Source organism: Bos indicus, chromosome 2, assembly GCF_029378745.1.
Source record: "Bos indicus isolate NIAB-ARS_2022 breed Sahiwal x Tharparkar chromosome 2, NIAB-ARS_B.indTharparkar_mat_pri_1.0, whole genome shotgun sequence".
Classification (NCBI taxonomy): domain Eukaryota; kingdom Metazoa; phylum Chordata; class Mammalia; order Artiodactyla; family Bovidae; genus Bos; species Bos indicus.
The window spans coordinates 89894794-89918854 of record NC_091761.1 but is presented as its reverse complement, the minus strand read 5'-3'; the positions used below and the strand labels follow the sequence as shown (position 1 = coordinate 89918854).

General features: G+C 38.0%; 1 protein-coding gene across 3 annotated transcripts in view; it reads left to right on the top strand.

Moving 5' to 3' along the window:
- TRAK2 (trafficking kinesin protein 2) overlaps positions 1-24061 on the top strand; it is a 73623-nt gene that overhangs the window by 45306 nt on the left and 4256 nt on the right. For all 3 annotated transcript variants that reach the window (XM_070770198.1, XM_019975021.2, XM_070770197.1), the window contains exons 6-15: positions 8752-8961; positions 9608-9686; positions 10606-10736; positions 11169-11243; positions 12461-12598; positions 14677-14756; positions 15061-15258; positions 16566-16864; positions 18399-18665; positions 22727-22832. In XM_070770198.1, coding sequence (XP_070626299.1) covers positions 8752-8961; positions 9608-9686; positions 10606-10736; positions 11169-11243; positions 12461-12598; positions 14677-14756; positions 15061-15258; positions 16566-16864; positions 18399-18665; positions 22727-22832 — 1583 coding nt within the window. The remainder of the gene's footprint in view (positions 1-8751; positions 8962-9607; positions 9687-10605; positions 10737-11168; positions 11244-12460; positions 12599-14676; positions 14757-15060; positions 15259-16565; positions 16865-18398; positions 18666-22726; positions 22833-24061) is intronic.

The window sequence follows — 24061 nt, the reverse complement described above, 5'->3', positions numbered from 1 at the left end:
CCCTGAAATGATGACAATAGGTAGACAGATAATACCAGCACATGTTAACTGTTGGTATCCATTGAACTAACCAGTAGAGAAATGAAATGTTAATGTACAGAGGAGTACTCATGTGACTCTACCTTGGTCAATATAAAGTCTATATTGAGTACCTACCGTACTTGTGGCATCCTGTTTAGATTCTAATGGCTTCCCTGATAGCTCAGGTGGTAAAGAATCTGCCTGCAATGCAGGACACCCTGGTTCAATTCCTGGGTCAGGAAGACCCACTGGACAAGGGATAAGCTACCTATTCCAGTATTTGGGGGCTTCCTTTGTGGCTCAATGGTAAAGAATCCACCTGCAATGCAAGAGACCTGGGTTCGATCCCTGCGTTGAGAAGATCCCCTGTAGAAGGGAAAGGCTCCCAACTCCAGTATTCTGCCCTGGAGAATTCCATGGACTGTATAGACCATTGGGTTGCAAATTCTAACACTTTATTCTTATTCCTTTGTGTAGACTTTTTGTATTATCTTAGTATTTTAAAATATACCCCAAAGTAATAGATACCCAAAGAAAGTATCTTTTTTCAAAAACCCAAACAAGAAAAGGAAAAAATTTTTAACTTGTTATCTAGTTTCATTTATATTTTATATAAAGATATCGTGTTTAGTAACAGTCAAGCCTTTGAGTTTAAAGTACTAATTCCCTAGAATTAAAGTTGGTAAGTCATATAGAGTCACACAGCTTAGATGCGGTCCTAAGATGATGGAGGAATAGGACAGGGAGACCACTTTATGCCCCACAAATTCATCAAAAGAACATTTGAACGCTGAGTAAACTCCACAAAACAACTTCTGAATGCCGTCAGAGGACATCAGGCACCCCAAAAAGCAGCCCATTGTCTTCAAAAGGAGGTAGGAAAAAATATAAAAGATAAAAAGAGAGACAAAAGAGGTTAGGGACGGAGATCCATCCCGGGAAGGGAGTCTTAAAAAAGACAGAAGTTTCCAAACACCAGGAAACACTCTCACTGGTGAGTCTGTGGCGAGCCTTGGAACCTCAGAGGGCAACATAACCAGGAGGAAAAATAAATAAATAATTAAAACCCACAGATTCTGTGCCCAACGATAACTCCCCCAGCAGAGAAGCAGCAGAGATGCCCACATCGGCCACTAGCAAGCGGTGGCTGGGCAGGGAGGTGTGGGCTGCATTGCTTAGAGTAAGGACCAGGCCTGAATGTCCTGAGGGCAATCTGAGGGAACTAACTTGAGAGCAAACCAGACTGTGGGATAGGTACCCTGCGAAAAGCCCTAACCTAAGACACCTCCAGGCCCGCTCACAGAACAAAGAACTGACTAGAGCTACGCGAAAAGCCCTAACCTAAGACACTAATAGGCCCACTCACAGAACAAAGAACTGACTAGAGCTACGCGAAAAGCCCTAACCTAAGACACTAATAGGCCCACTCACAGAACAAAGAACTGACTAGAGCTACGCGAAAAGCCCTAACCTAAGACACTAGTAGGCCCACTCCCAGAACAAAAGACTGAGCAGAGCTAGCTGGCTGCAGACCGACTCATCCCCCACTAGAGACAAGCAGGCGAGGGCAGCCAGAGCCGGAAGGGGGCAATCGCGGCCCCAGAGAGGCACCCTTTACCAAACTGTAAGCAGGCTTCATTGCTAACCAAGACTTCTTGGGATTCTGGACGGTTGACATCCACCTGAGAAGGTGCACCAGTTGTACACCCAGAAAGCCGAGTGGGAGGGACGGGGGAGGTGATAAGTCACAGCAACCGTGCTCGCCAAACACCTGGTCACCTGAGCTGCTCGGACGTGGGAAGGGCACAAAACGCAGGCCCAACCTAGTCTGTGCATTTGAGGAGTACCCGAGTACCTGAACCTGAGCGGCTTAGACCTGGGAAGTGCATACAACCCAGGGCTGGCCGCAGCAGTTTCCGTCAGAGCAACCTAGAGCCTAAGCAGTGTAGACAGGGAAAGTACACACGCCATGAGCGGGGGCAAACCCAGTGTGGCTGAGACACTGCAAGCACATGCCAGTGTTATTTGTTTGCAGTGTTCCTCCCTCCCCACAGCACGACTGAACAAGGGAGCCTAAAAAAGTGTCCACCACCGCCCCCTTGTGTCAGGGCGGAAATTAGACACTGAAGAGACCAGCAAACAGAAGAAGCTAAAACAGAGGGAACCGCCTTGGAAGTAACAGATGGAGAAGCCTTGAGGCTGCTGTAAGAATAAGAATGAAAACCAGAAGCAGGAGGCTTAAGTCCAAATCCTGAGAACACCAGAGAACTCCTGACTCCAGGGAACATTAATTGATAGGAGCTCATCAAACACCTCCACACCTACACTGAAACCAAGCACCACCCACGGGCCAACAAGTTCCAGAGCAAGACATACCACACAAATTCTCCAGCAACACGGTGACATAGCCCTGAGCTTCAATATACAGGCTGCCCAAAGTCACTCCAAACCCACTGACATCTCATAACTCATTACTGGACACTTCATTGCACTCCAGAGAGAAGAAATACAGCTCCACCCATCAGAACACCAACACAAGCTTTCCTAACCAGGAAATCTTAACAAGCCACCCGTCCAACCAACCCCACCCACAGGGAGGAAACTCCACAATAAAGAGAACTCCACAAACTGCCAGAACACAGAAAGGCCACCCCAAACACAGCAATATAAATAAGATGAAGAGGCAGAGAAATACCCAGCAGGTAAAGGAATAGGTTAAATGCCCACCAAACCAAACAAAAGGAAGAGAGAGGGAATCTACCTGATAAAGAATTTTGAATAATGATAGTGAAAATGATCGAAAATCTTGAAAACAAAATGGAGTTACAGTTAAATAGCCTGGAGACAAGGATTGAGAAGATGCAAGAAAGGTTTAACAAGGACCTAGAAGAAATAAAAAAGAGTCAATATATAATGAATAATGCAATAAATGAGTTCAAAAACACTCTGGAGGGAACCAACAGTAGAATAACAGAGGTAGAAGATACAATGGTAGAAATAAATGAAACAGAAAGGAAAAAAGAAAAACGAATTAAAAGAAATGAGGACATCTCTGAGACCTCTGGGACAAGGTTAAATGCCCCAACATTTGAATTTTAGGAGTCCCAGAAGAAGACAAAAAAAAAGACCATGAGAAAATACTTGAGGAAATAGTAGTTGAAAACTTCCCTAAAATGGGGAAGGAAATAATCGCCCAAGTCCAAGAAACCCAGAGAATCCAAAACAGGATAAACCCAAGGCAAAACACCCCAAGACACATATTAATCAAATTAACAAAGATCAGACACAAAGAACAAATATTAAAAGCAGCAAGGGAAAAACAACAAATAACACACAACGGGATTCCCATAAGGATAACAGCTGATCTTTCAATAGAAACTCTTCAGGCCAGGAGGGAATGGCAGGACATACTTAAAGTGATGAAAGAAAATAACCTAGAGCCCAGATTACTGTACCCAGCAAGGATCTCATTCAAATATGAAGGAGAAATCAAAAGCTTTACAGACAAGCAAAAGCTCAAAGAATTCAGCACCACCAAACCAACTCTAAAGGATCTTCTTTAGACAGGAAACACAGAAAGGGTGTATAAAGTCAAACCCAAAGCAATAAAGTAAATGGCAATGGGATCATACTTATCAATAACTACCTTAAATGTAAATGGGTTGAATGCCCCAACCAAAAGACAAAGACTGGCTGAATGGATACAAAAACAAGACCCCTATGTATGTTGTCTAGAAAAGACTCACCTTGAAACAAGGGACACATACAGACTGAAAGTGAAGGGCTGGAAAAAGATATTCCACGCAAATAGAGACCAAAAGAAAGCAGGAGTAGCAATATTCATATCAGATAAAATAGACTTTAAAACAAAGGCTGTGAAAAGAGACAAAGAAGGACACTACATAATGATCAAAGGATCAATCCAAGAAGAAGATACAGCAATTATAAATCTATATGCACCCAACATAGGAGCAGCGCAATATGTAAGACAAATGCTAACAAGTATGAAAGGGGAAGTTAACAATAACACAATAATAGTGGGAGACTTTAATACCCCACTCACACCTATGGATAGATCAACTAAACAGAAAATTAACAAGGAAACACAAACTTTAAAGGACGATAGACCAATTAGACCTAATTGATATCTATAGGCATTTCACCCCAAAACAATGAATTTCACCTTTTTCTCAAGCTCACATGGAACCTTATCCAGGATAGATCACATTCTGGGCCATAAATTTAGCCTTGGTAAATTCAAAAAAATTGAAATCATTCCTAGCATCTTTTCTGATCACAATGCAGTAAGATTAGATCTAAACTACAGGAGAAAAACTATTAAAGATTCCAACATATGGAGGCTGAACAACATGCTGCTGAATAACCTACAAAACACAGTAGAAATCAAAAAAGAAATCAAAATATGCATAGAAATGAATGAAAATGAAAACACAACAACCCAAAACCTGTGGGACACTGTAAAAGCAGTGCTAAGGGGAAGGTTCGTAGCAATACAGGCATACCTCAAGAAACAAGAAAAAAGTCAAATGAATAACCTAACTCTACACCTAAAGCAACTAGAAAAGGAAGAAATGAAGAACCCTAGGTTTAGTAGAAAGAAAGAAATCTTTAAAATTAAGACAGAAATAAATGCAAAAGAAACAAAAGAGACCATAGCAAAAGTCAACAAAGCCAAAAGCTGGTTCTTTGAAAGGATAAATAAAATTGACAAACTATTAGCCAGACTCATCAAGAAACACAGGGAGAAAAATCAAATCAATAAAATTAGAAATGAAAATGGAGAGATCACAACAGACAACACAGAAATACAAAGGATCATAAGAGACTACAATCAGCGATTATATGCCAATAAAATGGACAACTTGGAAGAAATGGACAAATTCTTGGAAAAGTACAACTTTCCAAAACTGAACCAGGAAGAAAGAAAATCTTAACAGACCCATCTCAAGCATGGAAATTGAAACTGTAATCAGAACTCTTCCAGCAAACAAAAGCCCAGGACCAGACGGCTTCACAGCTGAATTCTACCAAAAATTTAGAGAAGAGCTAACACCTATTCTAATCAAGCTCTTCCAGAAAATTGCAGAGGAAGGTAAACTTCCAAACTCATTCTATGAGGCCACCATCACCCTAATACCAAAACCTGACAAACATGCCACAAAAAAAGAAAACTACAGGCCAATATCACTGATGAACATAGATGCAAAAATCCTTAACAAAATTCTAGCAATCAGAATCCAACAACACATTAAAAAGATCATACATCATGACCAAGTGGGCTTTATCCCAGGGATGCAAGGATTCTTCAATATCTGCAAATCAATCAACGTAATACACCACATTAACAAATTGAAAAATAAAAGCCATATGATTATCTCAATAGTTGCAGAGAAAGCCTTTGACAAAATTCAACACCCATTTATGATAAAAAAAAAAAAAAAACCCTCCAGAAAGCAGGAATAGAAGGAACATACTTCAACATAATAAAAGCTATATATGATAAACCCACAGCAAACATTATCCTCAGTGGTGAAAAACTGAAAACATTTCCCCTAAAGTCAGGAACAAGACAAGAGTGCCCTCTCTCACCACTACTATTCAACATAGTTTTGGAAGTTTTGACCACAGCAATCAGAGCAGAAAAAGAAATAAAAGGAATCCAAGTTGGAAAAGAAGTAAAAATCTCAGTGTTTGCAGATGACATGATCCTCTACATAGAAAACCCTAAAGACTCCACCAGAAAATTACTAGAGCTAATCAATGAATATAGTAAAGTTGCAGGATATAAAATCAACACACAGAAATCCCTTGCATTCCTATACACTAATAATGAGAAAATAGAAAGAGAAATTAAGGAAACAATTCCATTCACCATTGCAATGAAAAGAATAAAATACTTAGGAATATATCTACCTAAAGAAACAAAAGACCTATATATAGAAAACTATAAAACACTGGTGAAAGAAATCAAAGAGGACACTAATAGATGGAGAAATATACCATATTGATGGATTGGAAGAATCAATATAGTGAAAATGAATATACTACCCAAAGTGATCTATAGATTCAGTGCAATCCTTATCAAGCTAGCAACGGTATTTTTCACAGAGCTAGAACAGATAATTTCACAATTTGTATGGAAATACAAAAAACCTCAAATAGCCAAAGCAGTCTTGAGAAAGAAGAATGGAACTGGAGAAATCAACCTGCCTGACTTCAGGCTCTACTACAAAGCCACAGTCATCAAGACAGTATGGTACTGGCACAAAGACAGAAATATAGATCAATGCAACAAAATAGAAAGCCCAGAGATAAATCCACACACCTATGGACACCTTATCTTCCACAAAGGAGGCAAGAATATACAATGGAGAAAAGACAATCTCTTTAACAAGTGGTGCTGGGAAAACTGGTCAACCACTTGTAAAAGGATGAAACTAGAACACTTTCTAACACCATACACAAAAATAAACTCAAAATGGATTAAAGATCTAAATGTAAGACCAGAAACTATAAAACTCCTAGAGGAGAACATAGGCAAAACACTCTCTGACATACATCACAGCAAGATCCTCTATGACCCATCTCCCAGAATATTGGAAATAAAAGCAAAAATAAACAGTTCAGTTCAGTTCAGCCGCTCAGTCGTGTCTGGCTCTTTGTGACCCCATGAATCGCAGCACACCAGGCCTCCCTGTCCATCACCAACTCCCGGAGTTCACCCAGACTCACGTCCATCGAGTCAGTGATGCCATCCAGCCATCTCATCCTCTGTCGTCCCCTTCTCCTCCTGCCCCCAATCCCTCCCAGCATCAGAGTCTTTTCCAATGAGTCAACTCTTCGCATGAGGTGGCCAAAAGTACTGGAGTTTCCGCTTTAGCATCATTCCTTCCAAAGAAATCCCAGGGCTGATCTCCTTCAGAATGGACTGGTTGGATCTCCTTGCAGTCCAAGGGACTCTCAAGAGTCTTCTCCAACACCACAGTTCAAAGGCATCAATTCTTCGGTGCTCAGCCTTCTTCACAGTCCAACTCTCACATCCATACATGACCATAGGAAAACCATTGCCTTGACTAGACGAACCCTTGTTGGCAAAGTAATGTCTCTGCTTTTGAATATGCTATCTAGGTTGGTCATAACTTTCCTTCCAAGGAGTAAGCGTCTTTTAATTTCATGAAATAAACAAATGGGACCTAATTCAAATTAAAAGCTTCTGCACAACAAAGGAAACTATAAGCAAGGTGAAAAGACAGCCTTCAGAATGGGAGAAAATAATAGCAAATGACGCAACTGACAAAGAATTAATCTCAAAAATATAGAAGCAACTCCTGCAGCTCAATTGCAGAAAAATAAATGACCCAATCAAAAAATGGGCCGGAGAACTAAACAGACCTTTCTCCAAAGAAGACATACAGATGGCTAACAAACACTTGAAAGATGCTCAACATCACTCATTATCAGAGAAATGCAAATCAAAACCACAATGAGGTACCATTTCCCGCTAGTCAGAATGGCTGCGATCCAAAAGTCTATAAGCAATAAATGCTGGAGAGGGTGTGGAGAAAAGGGAACCCTCTTACACTGTTGGTGGGAATGCAAACTAGTACAGCCACTATGGAGAACAGTGTGGAGATTCCTTAAAAAACTGGAAATAGAACTGCCATACGACCCGGCAATCCCACTTCTGGGCATACACACTGAGAAAACCAGAATTGAAAGAGACACATGTACCCCACTGTTCATCGCAACACTATTTATAAAGCCAGGACATGGAAGCAACCTAAGTGTCCATCAGCAGACAAATGGATAAGAAAGCTGTGGTACATATACACAATGGAGTATTACTCAGCCATTAAAAAGAATACATTTGAATCAGTTCTAATGAGGTGATAAAACCGGAGCCTGTTATACAGAGTGAAGTAAGCCAGAAAGAAAAACACCAATACAGTATACTAATACATATATATGGAATTTAGAAAGATGGTAATGATAACCCTGTATGCAAGATAGCAAAAGAGACACAGATGTATAGAACAGTCTTTTGGACTCTGTGGGAGAGGTGGAGGGTGGGATGATTTGGGAGGATGGCATTGAAACATGTATATTATCATATGTGAAATGAATCACCAGTCCAGGTTGGATGCATGATACAGGATGCTCGGGGCTGGTACACGGTGATGACCCAGAGGGATGGGATGGGAGGGGGGTTCAGGATGGGGAACACATGTACCCCTGCAGTGGATTCATGTCAATGTATGGCAAAACCAATACAATATTTTAATAATAAAATAAATAAATAAAATGGAAATTATGGGGGAAAAATACCTTTAGAATGAGAATTTGAAATAAGGCTCTATTCTGATATTTTGAAGTTTCTTCTGTTTTGTTTTGAACTGTGAATATGTCACCTTATGTGAAATTTCCTCCTATATTCCTATTATATTGAATATGGAAATTGGCTTTTCTTTTCACCTACTATAGAAAAAACTATATTCATTGAGTTAGTGCTCTGAAATTATAGCTCAGGAAATATATGAGGCTTTTGACTCTCTTTTTAGCTCTTATTACTTTAATCAATAGAACCTAGAAGCTGATTTTATGATTTTGTTTTATGGCGAGAAACAATTGCCCCATGAATTAGAAGGTATATTACTTGTAAATAATGTAAAATAAAGACTATCTTGTAAATCAAGCCCTTTTGATGTGCAGGTTAATCAACTGCAGCATGAGCTGTCCAAGAAAGATGAGTTGCTTCGAATTGTCTCCATTGCTTCTGAAGAGAGTGAAACTGATTCCAGCTGCTCTACACCTCTTCGCTTCAATGAGTCCTTTAGCTTATCTCAAGGTTTGCTGCAATTGGACATGCTGCAGGAAAAGCTCAAGGAACTGGAAGAAGAGAATATGCTTCTTCGATCCAAGGCACAGTCACATTATTTCTCACTCTCCTTTACCTTAAAGGCTATAAGGTTTAGGTCTAGGTAGCACTGGGGTGAAATATGGCATAACTAAGGACTTGCTATTGACCTTCCATTGGGGGTGGAGTGGGTGGCAGCTAAGGCACAGGTGACTGATTACCTTCCACTGTTACTTAGAGCCCACTGAAAAATGAATAGCAAGCTGACAGGTGAAAGAGGGGAAACCACAGCATACAATATATATGTTGTGGACTTTACACAAATAGCTAAATCATTACAACCAAGGTAAGAACTGTATTGGAAAATGTTTCATGAGCTTATATAATGGGGGAGGGTCAGAGAATGGATCAAAGCAGTGCTACTTAAACAAGTGACATTTTAGTTGAGGCTGAGGATTAGCCTATCAGAGACATATGATGGAGAGCAGGGGCTGGGGGTGGTGTGCAAAGGCCCTGCAAGGAATAAGGGGGAGATACTTGTCGTGTCCTATTCCATAGTCTTTATTTTGTGATAGATAAAGCTTTATGAGTTTTTGTTTTCCTTTGCAAGTGATGAACTTTTATCTTAAATGAGTATTAAAAGTTTTCTTTAGTTAATTCTAGAAAATCATTAGAAGATATTATCACATACTGATTTTTTTTCCCTTGAAGGCTTGTCACATAAAGACAGAAACTATTACCTATGAAGAGAAAGAACAGCAGCTTGTCAGTGATTGTGTTAAAGAACTTCGTAAGTATTAATGTGTTCTGTTTTATAGCCTCTGGGTAATTCTTTCATAGTGTATCACTAACTCAGAAATTAGATCAATGATTTCAATAAAAACATGTCAAGAAACAATTTAAATAGTTACTAAAAATCTTGGAATATAACATTGAGCCCACAACTCTAAATAAAGTTCCATTTGTATTTTTAAGAAATATCTTTGTCATCATTAAATAAAGACCTATATTTCTGCCTGTTACAGCATATTAAAATGAAAGGAACCAAAACTCTTATGTTGTTGGTGCAGAAATAGTCCTGTAGAGAATATGATTGCCAAAGTCAGGAAACTGATTAGTAGCAAAACTAGAGCTTAAATGATGGTGTAAAAGATAACATTCAGTGAGTATCTGTGTTTCTATAAAGGAACATATTTTGCTTTCATGTATTATTACCTAAATTAAAAAAAAAATAAATCAGTTGGGAAAAGATCAGCTTTACTAGAGAAAAAGTTTGAATCTCTCTGTAAGTGTATAGCCTTTGTTATATTTGTTGAGTTTGATTCTCATTTCTTTTGGGACCTTATTTATATCCCTGATGATTACTCAAAAACATAGTGTCTCAGCACTTGCAAACATATATAATTCACCTATCTTTTTTCAGCTTTATCCTTCATAAAGAAAAAGACAGAGGCAAAATCTTTAGCTTGTTTGCCTTTATAAGTTATCTCTTTTTGGCTTCAGTGCCTCTTATTAAATTCCCAGCATTTGTCTATTTCAGAAGAACCTTCAGTTTTCTCTGTTGGGTTATTCAGGTTTATTACTTTAAATTTATGTTAAAGAAAAATCAATTCATGATAGCCCAGTGCTTGTTACAAAACAGGATTTGGCCCACAGGCCATAGTTTAATGTCCTATATTTATATTAATTAAAAGATTTTTGTTTTCCAGGTGAAACCAATGCTCAGATGTCCAGAATGACTGAAGAATTGTCTGGGAAGAGTGATGAACTGATTCGATACCAAGAAGAGATTTCCTCTCTCTTGTCTCAGATTGTAGATCTTCAGCACAAACTTAAAGAAGTAGGTTCATTCATTCAACAGATGTTTGTTAAGCACTGACCTAATACTTATGCACTCTGTTAAGTGCTAAGCAAAATAAACATAGTCCCTGCCCTTTTACAGTGCTGTAGTCTTTCTGACTCCTGTTTTAGTCTTCTGTCATAAAATATCGTGAATAACTACTTTCAGATCATTATTTCTTTCCATTAAATGGAATTCTCTTTTCCTCAGAAAGTTGTGGTATGAACTACTGACTCATGCTCTTTGTCCTTTAAACACCTTGATGGATTTTGTGTTCTGCCCATTTTATTGCTATTGTTTGGCTTTTGAAAAATTAGCTTTTGCTATTCCTTTGGACTCTCCCCTGGAAAACATTCTCCAGATGTCTTAAAAAGAGAGTAACCTCTATTTTACGTGAGAAGGTTTCATATGTCTCTTTTAATATGTTGTTAGCATGTGATTGAGAAGGAAGAACTGAGACTTCACCTCCAAGCTTCCAAAGATGCCCAAAGACAATTGACAATGGAGGTAATGAGATCTTCCTTTATCTTGTGTAATATGGGAGAGAGGAATTAATAGTTTCTTTCTTCTTTGTGAATAAGAATGATTAAAGATGATTACCAGGTTTGAAATAACCACAGAAGATTAAAATGAAATTATGAGATCTACAAAATAAAGCTTTTTAAAAATTCTGTCTCTAAAACTAATAATAACATGACAACATCCTTCTTAGCAGGGAAACCTTGAGATTATAAGATTTTTTAGGAATGTATGATCGGGCAATCTCCATTTTTAATAAGCACCTCTAGCCCTAGTGATGCTGATCATCTAGTCCACATAATACATACACTTGAAGAACCTTTTGAAGTTAGAATGTACTCTGAAAATTATGTACTGTTTTAACACACTTATGTATTCTAACTATAAAAGAAAGTTTCTGAAACAAGGGAGAAGAAACTACCTGTTTTATGTCGATTGAGTACCCTGATATCTTTTTTTTTTTTTTTAAGATTTTATTTATTTATTTATTTTGGCTGTGGTGAGTCTTCATTGCTGTTTACGGGCTTTTCTCTAGCTGCAGCGAGCAGGACCTACTTTCTAATTGCTGTTGCATGCTTCTCATTGTGGTTGGCTTCTCTTGTTGTGGAGCATGGGCTTCAGTAGTTGCAGCTCATGGGCTCTAGAGCTTGGGCTCAGTAGTTGTGGCACATGGGCTTAGTTGCTCCATGGCATGTGGGATCTTTTTGGACCAGGGATTGAACCCACTGTCCCCAGCACTGGCAGGTGAAGTCTTAACTGCTCGACCACCACAGAAACCTGCACCCTGACATCTTATAGACTTGATAGACTTGATCTTGTCATTTGCAAGCTTCAGAGAGATGTTTAAAAATATACATATCTAATATTGTGCTAAACTAACTTGACCATAGCTACTATACTTCCTCTATAAGTTTTTTTTTTTATATAAGAAGCATTAAATACTGAATTGACAGCTATGGTTGTCTCAGTTACTTTTCACATTTTTAGGAAATCATGTTTGTATATAATTCTGGCCAAGATACCTCTAAATCTGGCAGCTGGAAATATATATACTTTCCTTGCTTAGGCTGTTTCAGAGTCTTTGTAGAAAATTTAAATTCATGAAGTTAGTCCTCTGGATAAAATTTAAACTTATCTCAATTTTTTTTTTCCTGTTGTCACTTTGTAGTATAATAAGGTACACTAATCGCCCTCCAATCTTTCAGCTTCATGAGTTACAAGACAGGAATATGGAGTGTCTTGGAATGCTACATGAATCTCAAGAAGAAATAAAGGAACTTCGCAGTAGATCTAGCCCTGCAGCTCATCTCTACTTCTCTCAGCCATATGGAGTTTTCTCTGGGGTAAGGAACTGATAAAAATATTATGTATTTAAGGAAACTTGCTTAAGATTTGATGGTCCTTGAGAGTAACAGGGTTGTTAGTAACCCTATTACCCCTTAATACTTCAGTGTGTATGTATTAAAAAAAAAAAAGGATCCTCTCAAGGACATTCTCCTACCTAACCACATACAACCATCAACTCCAGGATATTGACATTGATACAATACTATCACTGTCTCATCCACAGAGCCCATTTAAATTTCGCCAATTGTCCCAACAATGACCTTTGAAGGGTACATTGCATTGGGTTGTTACAGTCTGGAACAGTTCTTCTGTCTTTGTTTTGTCATTTATGACCTTTGTAGAATGTCTTCAGTTTTGATTTGTCTGTTGTTTCCCCACAATTAGATTTAGGTAATGCAATGGCACCCCACTCCAGTACTCTTGCCTGGAGAATCCCATGGATGGAGGAGCCTGGTAGGCTGCAGTCCATGGGGTCGATAAGAGTTGGACATGACTGAGCGACTTCACGTTTACTTTTCATTTTCATGCATTGGAGAAGGAAATGGCACCCCACTCCAGTGTTCCTGCCTGGAGAATCCCAGGGATGGGGGAGCCTGGTGGGCTGCTGTGTATGGGGTCGCACAGAGTCGGACACGACTGAAGCAACTTAGCAGCAGCAATGCATTTTCAGCAGAAATAATGCCATATTCTCCTCAGTGCATTGTATTGGGAGGCACACATTGTCTTTTTGTCCCATTACTGATGATGTTAATTAACTTTGATCCCTTGGTTAAGGTAATATCTGCCAGTTTTTTTTCACTGTAAGGTTAGTCATTGTTAATTAATTACTAGTTAATTGAATTAACATTACTAATTAACTTTTCAGTGATGAAAATTGTCAGATACTACTTTAAACAAGTGATCAAAATAACTATTTTGGGGTGATACTTTGATACTGTTTAAATATTATGTTCCCCATCAAGCTTTACCCACTAGTTTTAGCACCCATTAATTGGGATGTATCTGACTCAGTTATTACTATGATGGTTGCCAAATGGTGACTTTTTAATTCCATCATTTTTTTTCAGCTTTTTAAAATTGGCATTCTTTTGTCAGAACTTTTCTGTCTCATTTATTTATTCATTTGTTCATTTAGGTTATGCAGTATAGACCCATGAATTCCTATTTTAATCAGTGGATTATAAGCCATCATTACTCTTTTTTATTTTGATACTTAAATTGTCCCAGATGTGGTCAGTAGGATCTCCTTCAGGCTCTTCTTGCCCTTTCCCTGGCCCGGCCTTCAGATCAGCCATTCTCCAAGGAGCTCTGGTTATTTTTAGTGAGGAATGATACTTAGAACCAAAATCTGGGTGCTAGGTATGCCTTGCCACTAGAGTTATTATTGCTTTCAGTCCCTCTCAACAGATAGAACTAGGAAATATATGTATGTTCATATGCACCCATATAAACACATGTATATCTATCTTTCTATTCATATCTTATGTTTCTATGCATATTTAACATCATGAGTTCACACCAGTACCTCCAATTCTAGTCATTGTCAGCCCCATTGAGTCTACCATCCATGCTAATTGAATTTTCACCTTTGATCAGGGGAAGGAGAGGATTGCTGATTTTTATTTTAAACAATTTTTTATATTGTAAAAGCTTTACATGTTCATTATAGAAAAGTTAGAAACTAGAGAGGACCAAAAAGAAATGGTTAAATACTATCAAATCCTGACCTCCACAGAATCACTATTAACCTCTTGGTTTATAGCCTTTCAAACCTTTTATTTTTGTGTATCTGTATATGTAATACATTTATATATCATAATTGGCTTTTCCCATTGCTTCCTGTAAAAATATATATGATGAAAAAGTAGTCGTTTCTTGTATAAAAGCTACATTTCCAGAATGTCTCTTTTCTTCCCCTGCATTTTAGCTTATGACTGTTTTCTTGTGTTTTCTTTTACTATAACACTGAAAGTATTGGATTCTGGGAATTCTATTAGATAATTGAAAGGTCGTTTATTTCTCATAACAGGCTTCTTAGTTAATCACTGTTAGTACCCTCAAACTCTTTTCTTAGGAATCTCTGGCAGCTGAGATTGAGGGGACCATGCGTAAGAAGTTGAGTTTGGATGAGGAATCTTCTCTCTTTAAACAAAAGTAAGTACAGGTCGTATGTGTTGTTACTAGACCATTGGGATGGAAATTGAAAAGCAGCTACAATCCAAAGTGACCAGTATTATGAGATTCAGTAGTATATCTTCTTACTATTCAGTTCTTTCCTGATAGTGCTCCCATCTGTGAGAGCATTCTCTTGTCCTGAAATTTATTTTCTAATAATTTCTCCCAAACTTCAGAGGCTCTTCAGGGTGGCTTTGTTTTTAATGAGCTGCATTTACATGCATCTTTTCTAGAGTACTCCAATGGTAGGCAGTGGCAATAATAAACACTTCTTTTTTGACAGAGCCCAACAGAAACGGGTATTTGACACGGTCAAGGCTGCCAATGACACCCGGGGTCGCTCTGTCCCATTCCCAATTCTACTGCCCATCCCAGGCTCCAACCGCTCGAGTGTCATCATGACAGCAAAACCATTTGAATCTGGCTTAGAACCAACAGAGGGCAAAACAACCCAGAAGAGTAACTTGGAGGAAGATCCAGGGTAAGAAACATGGATTCACACACAAATTTCAGCATTGTTCTGTGCTGTCTGAAGACAACACTGAAAGGAACTATCAGTTCGAATTCAGTAGTGATGCCTTGTATCATTATTCGTTAGACGGATCACTGGAGTGAAAGGTTTAATTAATTATATTCAAAATGGAGTTTGCATTGAACTATAAAATTCTTTACTTCTTTCTTCTCTGGTTTGGCAAAATTTGAGTCTCTGTCTTTGTGTTCAGAATCAAATTTGTTTGAATCTGTTTGGTCATTGGCAGTTATGCATAGCATTAGATGATAGTTTCTCATAACCCGTGCTCATAATTTCAGCTTTGGTGCCTTTACGATAAACAATAATCTTGAATACCTATTAAGGAAAACTAGATTGCTCTTAATTTCCTATTTGTTTAAATTGAGATTTCTGTTTCTGTTTTTTTATTAATTCAGTTCATTGAATTTTGTTTAACTAGAAATTAAAGAGAATTACTGGAAAGTCAACTGAAAGTTTTTGAAAATTAGATGTTTGGCACCTGAGAGAAGTCATTCCTAATGCAGAAGTCCATTACCCTGGGTTTTTTATTGTATTGTCTGGTCTTAGGGGTAGATTCTGCACCCATGGTAGCCTTATGTGTTGATACTACCTCATTGTACACAGTTACCTTAGGAAAAGATCTAACAAGAACATCTATGTGAATTCACACGTGGAATGCCTAAAACTTGGCTTACTACTCTTTCTTTTGGTATCAGTTGTAAGATATCTCCGATTTTTTTAATCTTGAGAAGTGAAAAACTGTGTTGCAGAACTATGAAAATACAGTATTTATGAATCTTGTTTTCTTTTAAATGTCTGCAGTATTCATAGTGGATTTTATGGCCTAAAGTAAATTTTTTCACATTTTAATATTTTTGAAATTGTTTATCTTTTGCTGTTAATGATGTGTTGTAGTATAATGAGTAGCATTTTTAATTTCTTAGTAATACATAAAATAATGATATCTCTTGCCCTCAATGGTATTATAGATTCAGTGAAACAAGATAACATTTATAGCTAAATGAATTAAGTGAAACAGAAATTTTAATAAACACAACATAATATAGCCTATCTGAAGTCATCTGAAATGATCTATAAAAATGGTACAATGTAGTATTAGAGATCTGGGTTTGTTACTATTTCTGTATTCCAGCTATCTAAGAAAAATACGTGTTTTTAAGATCAGTCTCTCGAACATTCACCATTGTGGAAAGGAGAGCTCTTTGCTGTGCTTCTGACCCTCACAGATGTAGTCAGTGAATATGATTTTCCCATAGGAACATCCAGAAGGCGGATCAACCAGGACCCTCTACAGAGAGCGATTTGGCAACAGCACTTCATCGCCTTAGTCTTCGGCGACAGAACTACTTAAGTGAGAAGCAGTTCTTTGCAGAAGAATGGCAGCGGAAGATCCAAGTTCTGGCTGACCAGAAAGAAGAGGGTAGTGGCTGTGGCACGCCCACAGAGAGCCTGGCCTCCCTCTACACCGACCAATCGGAGATCACAGACCTAAGCAGTGCCAGTTGCCTTCGAGGTTTTATGCCTGAAAAATTACAAATTGTCAAGCCCCTTGAAGGTAATAAGTGAGGGCCATTTCTAAGCGATGTTGCTTATGGTTTTGCCTTCCCCTGGAAAGGACATGTCTCTTGTAATTGTGCAGGAGCTATCTTTATTATCCCTAAATCTTCACTGTTCATGTGACCATGCACTGCAGAACTTTGTGGAAAATTAATGAAGAGATTTGCATTCTCCACGCCATCAGCTGTCAGTTCTCTTCTACAGATGTTGTTTTTATACAAATGTGGGGGAAGAGAAGTAATCTTTTCTTGTCCTTTGCTGAGGAATATCCTTGATAGTGGGGCTTTCCAGATAGCACTAGTGGAAAAGAATCCACCTGCCAGTGCAGAAGATGTAAGAGATGTGGGTTCAATCCCTGGGTTAGGAAGGCCCCCTGAAGGAGGGCACAGCAACCCACTCCAGTATTCTTGCCTGGAGAATCCCATGGACAGAGGAGCCTAGCAGGCTACAGTTTGTAGGGTTGCACAGAGTTGGGCATGACTGAAGCAACTTAGAATGCATGTACACATCCTTGATAGCAGTTTTCATGATAAGATAAATGAGATATGACAGATGAGTAAAAATAATCTAGATGGAATACTTCATCTCTACCTTTTGTTTCAAGAAAGAGTTCTTTACCCAAAGAGTGTCTTTTACTTAGAGGTATGTGTGTCTGTATTTTTCTTTTGTTCAGTTAGAAAATGTTGTTAATTTCAAGTCAGTTTCTATTCTGTCTTAAAATGGGACTTGAATTTAAAATAGATTTCTTTGTTTCATGGAATATTGACAATCTTCAAATGATCCTCTGCTATTACCATAAAAGAGTCTGCATTAGACAGAATTTTGAGTTGATAACCTAGAAGGACCTCTCAAACTCAAAGGTGTTATGTTCATTTTATTAATGGTCAGTGCAGATATTTGCAGCTATTTTTAGGATTAAATGACTCTTAGTGACAAGTAGCAACTGCATCTGGTGCAGGCACTTGGGATGATCATTAACCTGCATTTGCAGACAGAAATAGTGAGGATATGTCCTCCTTTTATCATTTCCTTAGCTTTCCTACTCTCCCTGAGATCCTGGTGAAAGGACATGAACACAGTGGAGAAGTATACAAAAAATCACTGTAATTCAAGATGCCTTCCAACATAGGAGCCTAGCTTTTGAGTTCAAAGCTCGTAAGCATAGTTCCAAAACAGAGGAATATTGATTTTTGTCACCTGGAAAAACACAGCCCCACATTGTACATATCTCTTCTCATCACTGCCTCAGCATTCTAGTTCCTATTAAGCATGTTGACTTGGCTTTTTCACCCCTGCTTTAGATGTTCTTTTTAAAGTTAACTTTTGAAATAAAAAGATGATTATTCATACCTTTAGCATCTTGTTAGTTTTCAACAGAGAACTTCAATGTACAAATTTTACCAAAATAATAAGACTGAAAAAACAGTTTTATTATTATCATTACTTTTTTACACACATAATTTTAGCTTCTTTCAAGATTTAATATTTGTGGGAAATTTAAAACCTGTTCCTTTTTTTGTTTGCATACTCAGGATCACAAACTCTGCATCAATGGCAGCAACTTGCTCAACCAAATTTAGGAACCATTCTTGACCCACGACCAGGTGTCATCACTAAAGGCTTTACCCAGTTGCCCAAGGATGCCATCTATCACCTCTCAGATTTAGAAGAAGATGAAGAGGAGGGTATCACTTTTCAGGTTCAGCAACCTCTTCAAGTGGAACAGAAAACATCAATATCCCAGCCAGTAACAGGAATCTTCCTGCCACCCATGACTTCAGCTGGTGGTCCAGTTACAGGTGAGAAGAGTATAGCTTGTAACCAGTAGTACTTTGCTTTCTGCATCACTGTATGATCAGCTGACTGCCTCTACTTAAGTCTTACTGGAGTGTACTCATCTTGAAAATAGGGTAGTAGAAATGTATAGCGTAAGTGCCCCTTCTGATTCTCTCCAGGTCTTAGCCAACCTGCATAAATAGATCAGGCAGAGAGGAGAGAGCAATTCAGTCAATGGTTCACAAACCTTTAGGACTCAGCATCTCTCTGAACTCTTTTTTTTTTTTTTCAATTGAAGGATAATTGCTTTATAGTATTGTGTTGGTTTCTACCAAAAATCAACATGTATCAGACATAGGTTAACCCATGTCTCCTCTCACATGAACATCCCCCCTACCTCCCTCCCCATCCCATCTTTACATTCTTAAAAATCATGAAGAATTCCAGAGAGCATGTCTGTGTGGGTTGTATCTACTTATAATTTACCATATTAGAAATAAAAACTGAGAAATTATTAAAATATTTATTAACTCATTATTTTAAAATAGTTACATATTAACACAAATAATATATTTTATGAAAAACAGCTGTATTTTTTCAAGTAGTGAGAAAAATGGTTTAGTTTTATAATTTTGCAAGTCCCTAATTTACAGATTAATAGAAGATAGCAGGATTCTTGTGTCAGCATCTACATTCAGTCTATTACAATATGTTGTTTTGATTGAGAGTATGAAGAAAATACAAGCTTCCCAGTTGGCTCAGGGGGTAAAGAATCCACCTACAATGCAGGAGACACAGGAAATACGGGCTTGATCCATGAGTTGGAAAGATCCTCTAAAGGAGGGCATGGCAACCTACTCCAGTATTCTTGCCTGAAGAATCCCATGGACAGATGAGCCTAGTGGGCTGCAGTCCATAGGATTGCAGAAAGTTGGATGTGACTGAAGTGACTGAGCATGCACACTTGAAGAAAATACAGCCTTGCCATCATCAAAAAATCTGCAAATAATAAATGCTGGAGAGGATGTAGAGAAAAAGGAACCCTACACTGTTGGGACTGTAAATTGGTACAGCCACTGTGGACAGCAGTATGAAAGTTCCTTAAAAACTAAAAATAAAGCTACCATATGATCCTGCAATCCCATTCCTGGGTATGTATTTAGAGAAAACGTTAATTTGAAAAGCTACATGCACCCCAGTATCCATTGCAGCACTGTTTACAATAACCAAGATATGGAATCAAACTAAATGTCCATCAACAGATGAATGGATAAAGAAGATGTGATGCATATATATTACATAATACAACAGAATTATTCAGCCATAAAAAGAACGAAATAATGGTGTTTGCAGCAATATGGATGGACCTAGATATTATCATACTAAGGGAAGTATGCAAGACAGAGAAAGACAAATATTATATGATATTGCTTATATGTGGAATTTTTAAAAAACTAATATAAATGAACTTATATACCAAACAGAAATAGATCCACAGATGTAGGAAACAAATACATGTCTACCGAAAAAGAAAGGAGGGAGGGAGGGATAAATTTGAAGTTTGGAATTAACAGATACACACTACTACTATTATATAAAATCGATAACCAACAAGGACCTAAGGACCAAATTTACAGCACAGGGCACTATACTCAATATTTTGTAATAATCTATAAAGGAAAAGAATATAAAATAATATATGTTTATATATATAACTGAATCATTTTGCTGTATACCTGAAATACAACATTGTAAATCAATTATACCTCAATAAAATTAAAAAAAACTTAAAGTTTAAAAAAAGGAAGTACAGCCTCACACAGATATCTGGTTGGAAAAGGAAAGTGTGTTTTAATAGCCTCTTCAGATACTTGTGAATATTACACCAACACTTGATAAGGGGTAGTTTCTTTAAGGTTTATAACAATGTAAATCTAAAACTTTTCGTACTTTGTTACATTAAAATCTATTAGTCTGTTCTACACTCTGAATACATCTTTTACCCATGCACGATTTTATAACATCATGCACTGGTCATTTGGAAAATATTGGTTCACTAAGTTATGCAGATCTTCCAAATGTTGACACATTTCATTATATAATACAATAAAATCATGTAATATTACCCACCTATCTCATTGGGTAAGTCTTTTAGTACTAGGAAGCTTTCAAGCTCTCAGTGGTGGGTTCAAGTCTACCAAAACAGTCATTTTCACTTCAAAGTTCAAATTTTGTCACTGGCAGCAAATCCTTTCAGCTATTTTCTTGAAGAGACAGGCTCACTACATTTTTTTTTTGAAGAAAATGTTGCCATACTGTATAATACAGGGAATTCTGCTCAGTGTTATATGGTCTGAATAAGAGGGGAGTTTGGGGGAGAATGGATACATGTATATGTTTGGCTGAGTCCCTTTGCTGTCCACCTGAAACTCTCACATTATTAGTCGGCTATTCCTCAATATAAAATAAAAAGTTAAAAAAAAATGTTGCCACATATGCAAATCTGAATAACTGCAGTTTTTGTATTAATTGTTCTTTTAAGTAAAAATGCTGTTCTGTCAAAAAAGATAAAACTTAATTGCACTTGTGCTTTTCCTTCATGTAAGCATTGTATCTCTGTATGCTGCAAAGAAGTACTTAATACTTACTTCCCATTTCATCACATAGAATATTAAAAAGATTCAAGGGCCAAGATTTAATAATTTATACTGCTTCATCAAGGGCATTTTAATGTGAATTTGACCTTTTTTTTGCTACCATAGTTGGACAGCAGTGAGAGATGCTAGTACCACTTGGTGCTTTTGCCCTGTTTTGTGCTCAGGAGCCCACAGCTTTATTCAGTGTCACCTTTGCATCAGCAGTGCAAACGCCAGCCCAATAGGAAAGACAGACAGCATCTTAATGTTGCTGTGAAAGTAGTTCTGACCTGTAGATCCCATCAGTTCAGTTCAGTTTAGTCACTCAGTCGTCTCCGACTCTTTGAGACCCCATGAATCGCAGCACGCCAGGCCTCCCTGTCCATCACCATCTCCCGGAGTTTACCCAAACTCATGTCCGTCGAGTCAGTGATGCCATCCAGCCATCTCATCCTCTTTTGTCCCCTTCTTCTCCTGCCCCCAATCCCTTCCAGCATCAGGGTCTTTTCCAATGAGTCAACTCTTCGCGTGAGGTGGCCAAAGTACTGGAGTTTCAGCCTCAGCATCAGTCCTTCCAATGAACACCCAGGACTGATCTCCTTTAGGATGGACTGGTTGGATCTCCTTGCAGTCCAAGGGACTCGCAAGAGTCTTCTGCAACACCACAGTTTAAAAGCATCAATTCTTCGGTGCTCAGCTTTCTTCACAGTCCAACTCTCACATCCATACATGACCGCTGGAAAAACCATAGCCTTGACTAGATGGACCTTTGTTGGCAAAGTAATGTCTCTGCTTTTTAATATGCTATCTAAGTTGGTCATAACTTTCCTTCCAAGAAGTAAGTGTCTTTTAATTTCATGGCTGCAATCACCATCTGCAGTGATTTTGGAGCCCAAAAAAATAAAGTCAGTCACTGTTTCCCCATCTATTTCCCATGAAGTGATGGGACCAGATGCCACGATCTTAGTTTTCTGAATGTTGACTTCTAAGCCAACTTTTCCACTCTCCACTTTCACTTCATCAAGAGGCTTTTTTAGTTCCTCCTCACTTTCTGCCATAAGGGTGGTGTCGTCTGCATATCTGAGGTTATTGATATTTCTCCTGGCAATACATGGTGCAAATCACACATTGAGAACCACTGGAGTAGTTTGGCTAGAAAGATTGATGACTAGTTTTTAGATGGTTTGATTTTTTTTTTTTTTCAGAATGTGTTTTTCTCTTGTTTCTAAGCTGTTTTAAATCCGTTTGATTACAATTTCAAATTATTGAAGGATTCAGCTATGTATTGATCAGTGGATACTATTACAGTGTGTATATTTCATCTCTAGATTGTGGAATTTTTGTATAAAAGATACTTGATAAATGTCATATTATTAATAATGAACTTTCTACATTATTAACCTAGTCTTTCAATTTTGTGTTTGATTCTCTAAAATTCTCCACGTCAGTTGCAACCTCAAACCCAGGCAAGTGTCTGTCCTGCACAAACTCGACATTTACATTCACCACCTGTAGGATATTACATCCCTCTGATATCACTCAGGTTACCCCCAGGTAAGAGGGGCTGGGCAGTTGGAATCCTTACTACTTTCTTCAAATATATTTTACTAAATTTCTTTTTTTAATTACTGTCTTTTTAATTCCTAGAATTTTAATGTTCTGTGATAATTTGCCTTTAGAATATAATCATTTGATGATTATAACTCTTACAAGGAGACAAAGAGCGATTATGTAGTGTCTAAATGAAGAAAGTGAGGCATAGAACTTTTGGGTGACTGGTCCGAGGATAGAGAGGTAGTAAATGACCCAACTGAGCCTATACAGAGTATTAGCCAAATGGAACAACTGGAGGAACTAGTTCTCGGTACAAGACTGCCCTCTGTTCTGATACCACCTGCTGGTTCAGGAGATTCCCAAAACCATGCTCTTGTTAGACTGATATTCTAGAAGGACTCACAGAACTCTCTGAAAGCTATCGTGCACATGGTTACTATTTATTACAGGGAAAGGTTACAGGATAAAATTAGCTGAAGGAAGAGACTCTGACAGGTCAGAGTCTGGGAGGACTCTACACATGAAGCTTCCTTAGGGTTCATTACTTTCCTGGAATTGATGTTTGACAGTCACACAGAGTACTGCCAACCAGGGAAGTTCACCTAAGCTTCAGGGTCCAGATTTTTTACTGAGCTTTCACTGTGGAAGGCATGATTGACTACCCATATAGTTATAACTCACTATAAATATAATAACTCACCCCCGGGTCCACTGACCCAAAGCTTCAACCCTGAATCACAGGGTTAGTTTTTCTGGCATGGCCAGTCCCTACAACTATAGGCTATGGCCAAGTCCACCCCAAGATCTAGCTAGTGTGGCCAGTCTCCTTCCTGAACAAACATACTTCTAGCAAACATGGCATAGATTACCTCCCAGAAGCAGAAGGCAAAGGCAGAAACCTCTGGGCAGTCCAAATCATGTATTACACAGGCTAAAACAATAAGCAATATTGCTGTAGTTTCTATCCTACCAATTCCCAAAAGAATCTACGGTAGTTTCCAGAGATACCTAGAACATTGCAGGGATAATGTTAACTAGAAGTAGAGAAGAATAATTATTAAAATAATTTTAAAATATTTAATTATTTAGAATAATTACAATATTATGAAGAAATAAGTTTCTCCTTCAAAGAGCATCTTAGATTTAATTTTGAAATATTGTATTTTCTAAAGGGTTGAAGAATTGTTAAACTGTGGGTTATCATCTTTTGGTTTATTTTGCTTTACAGA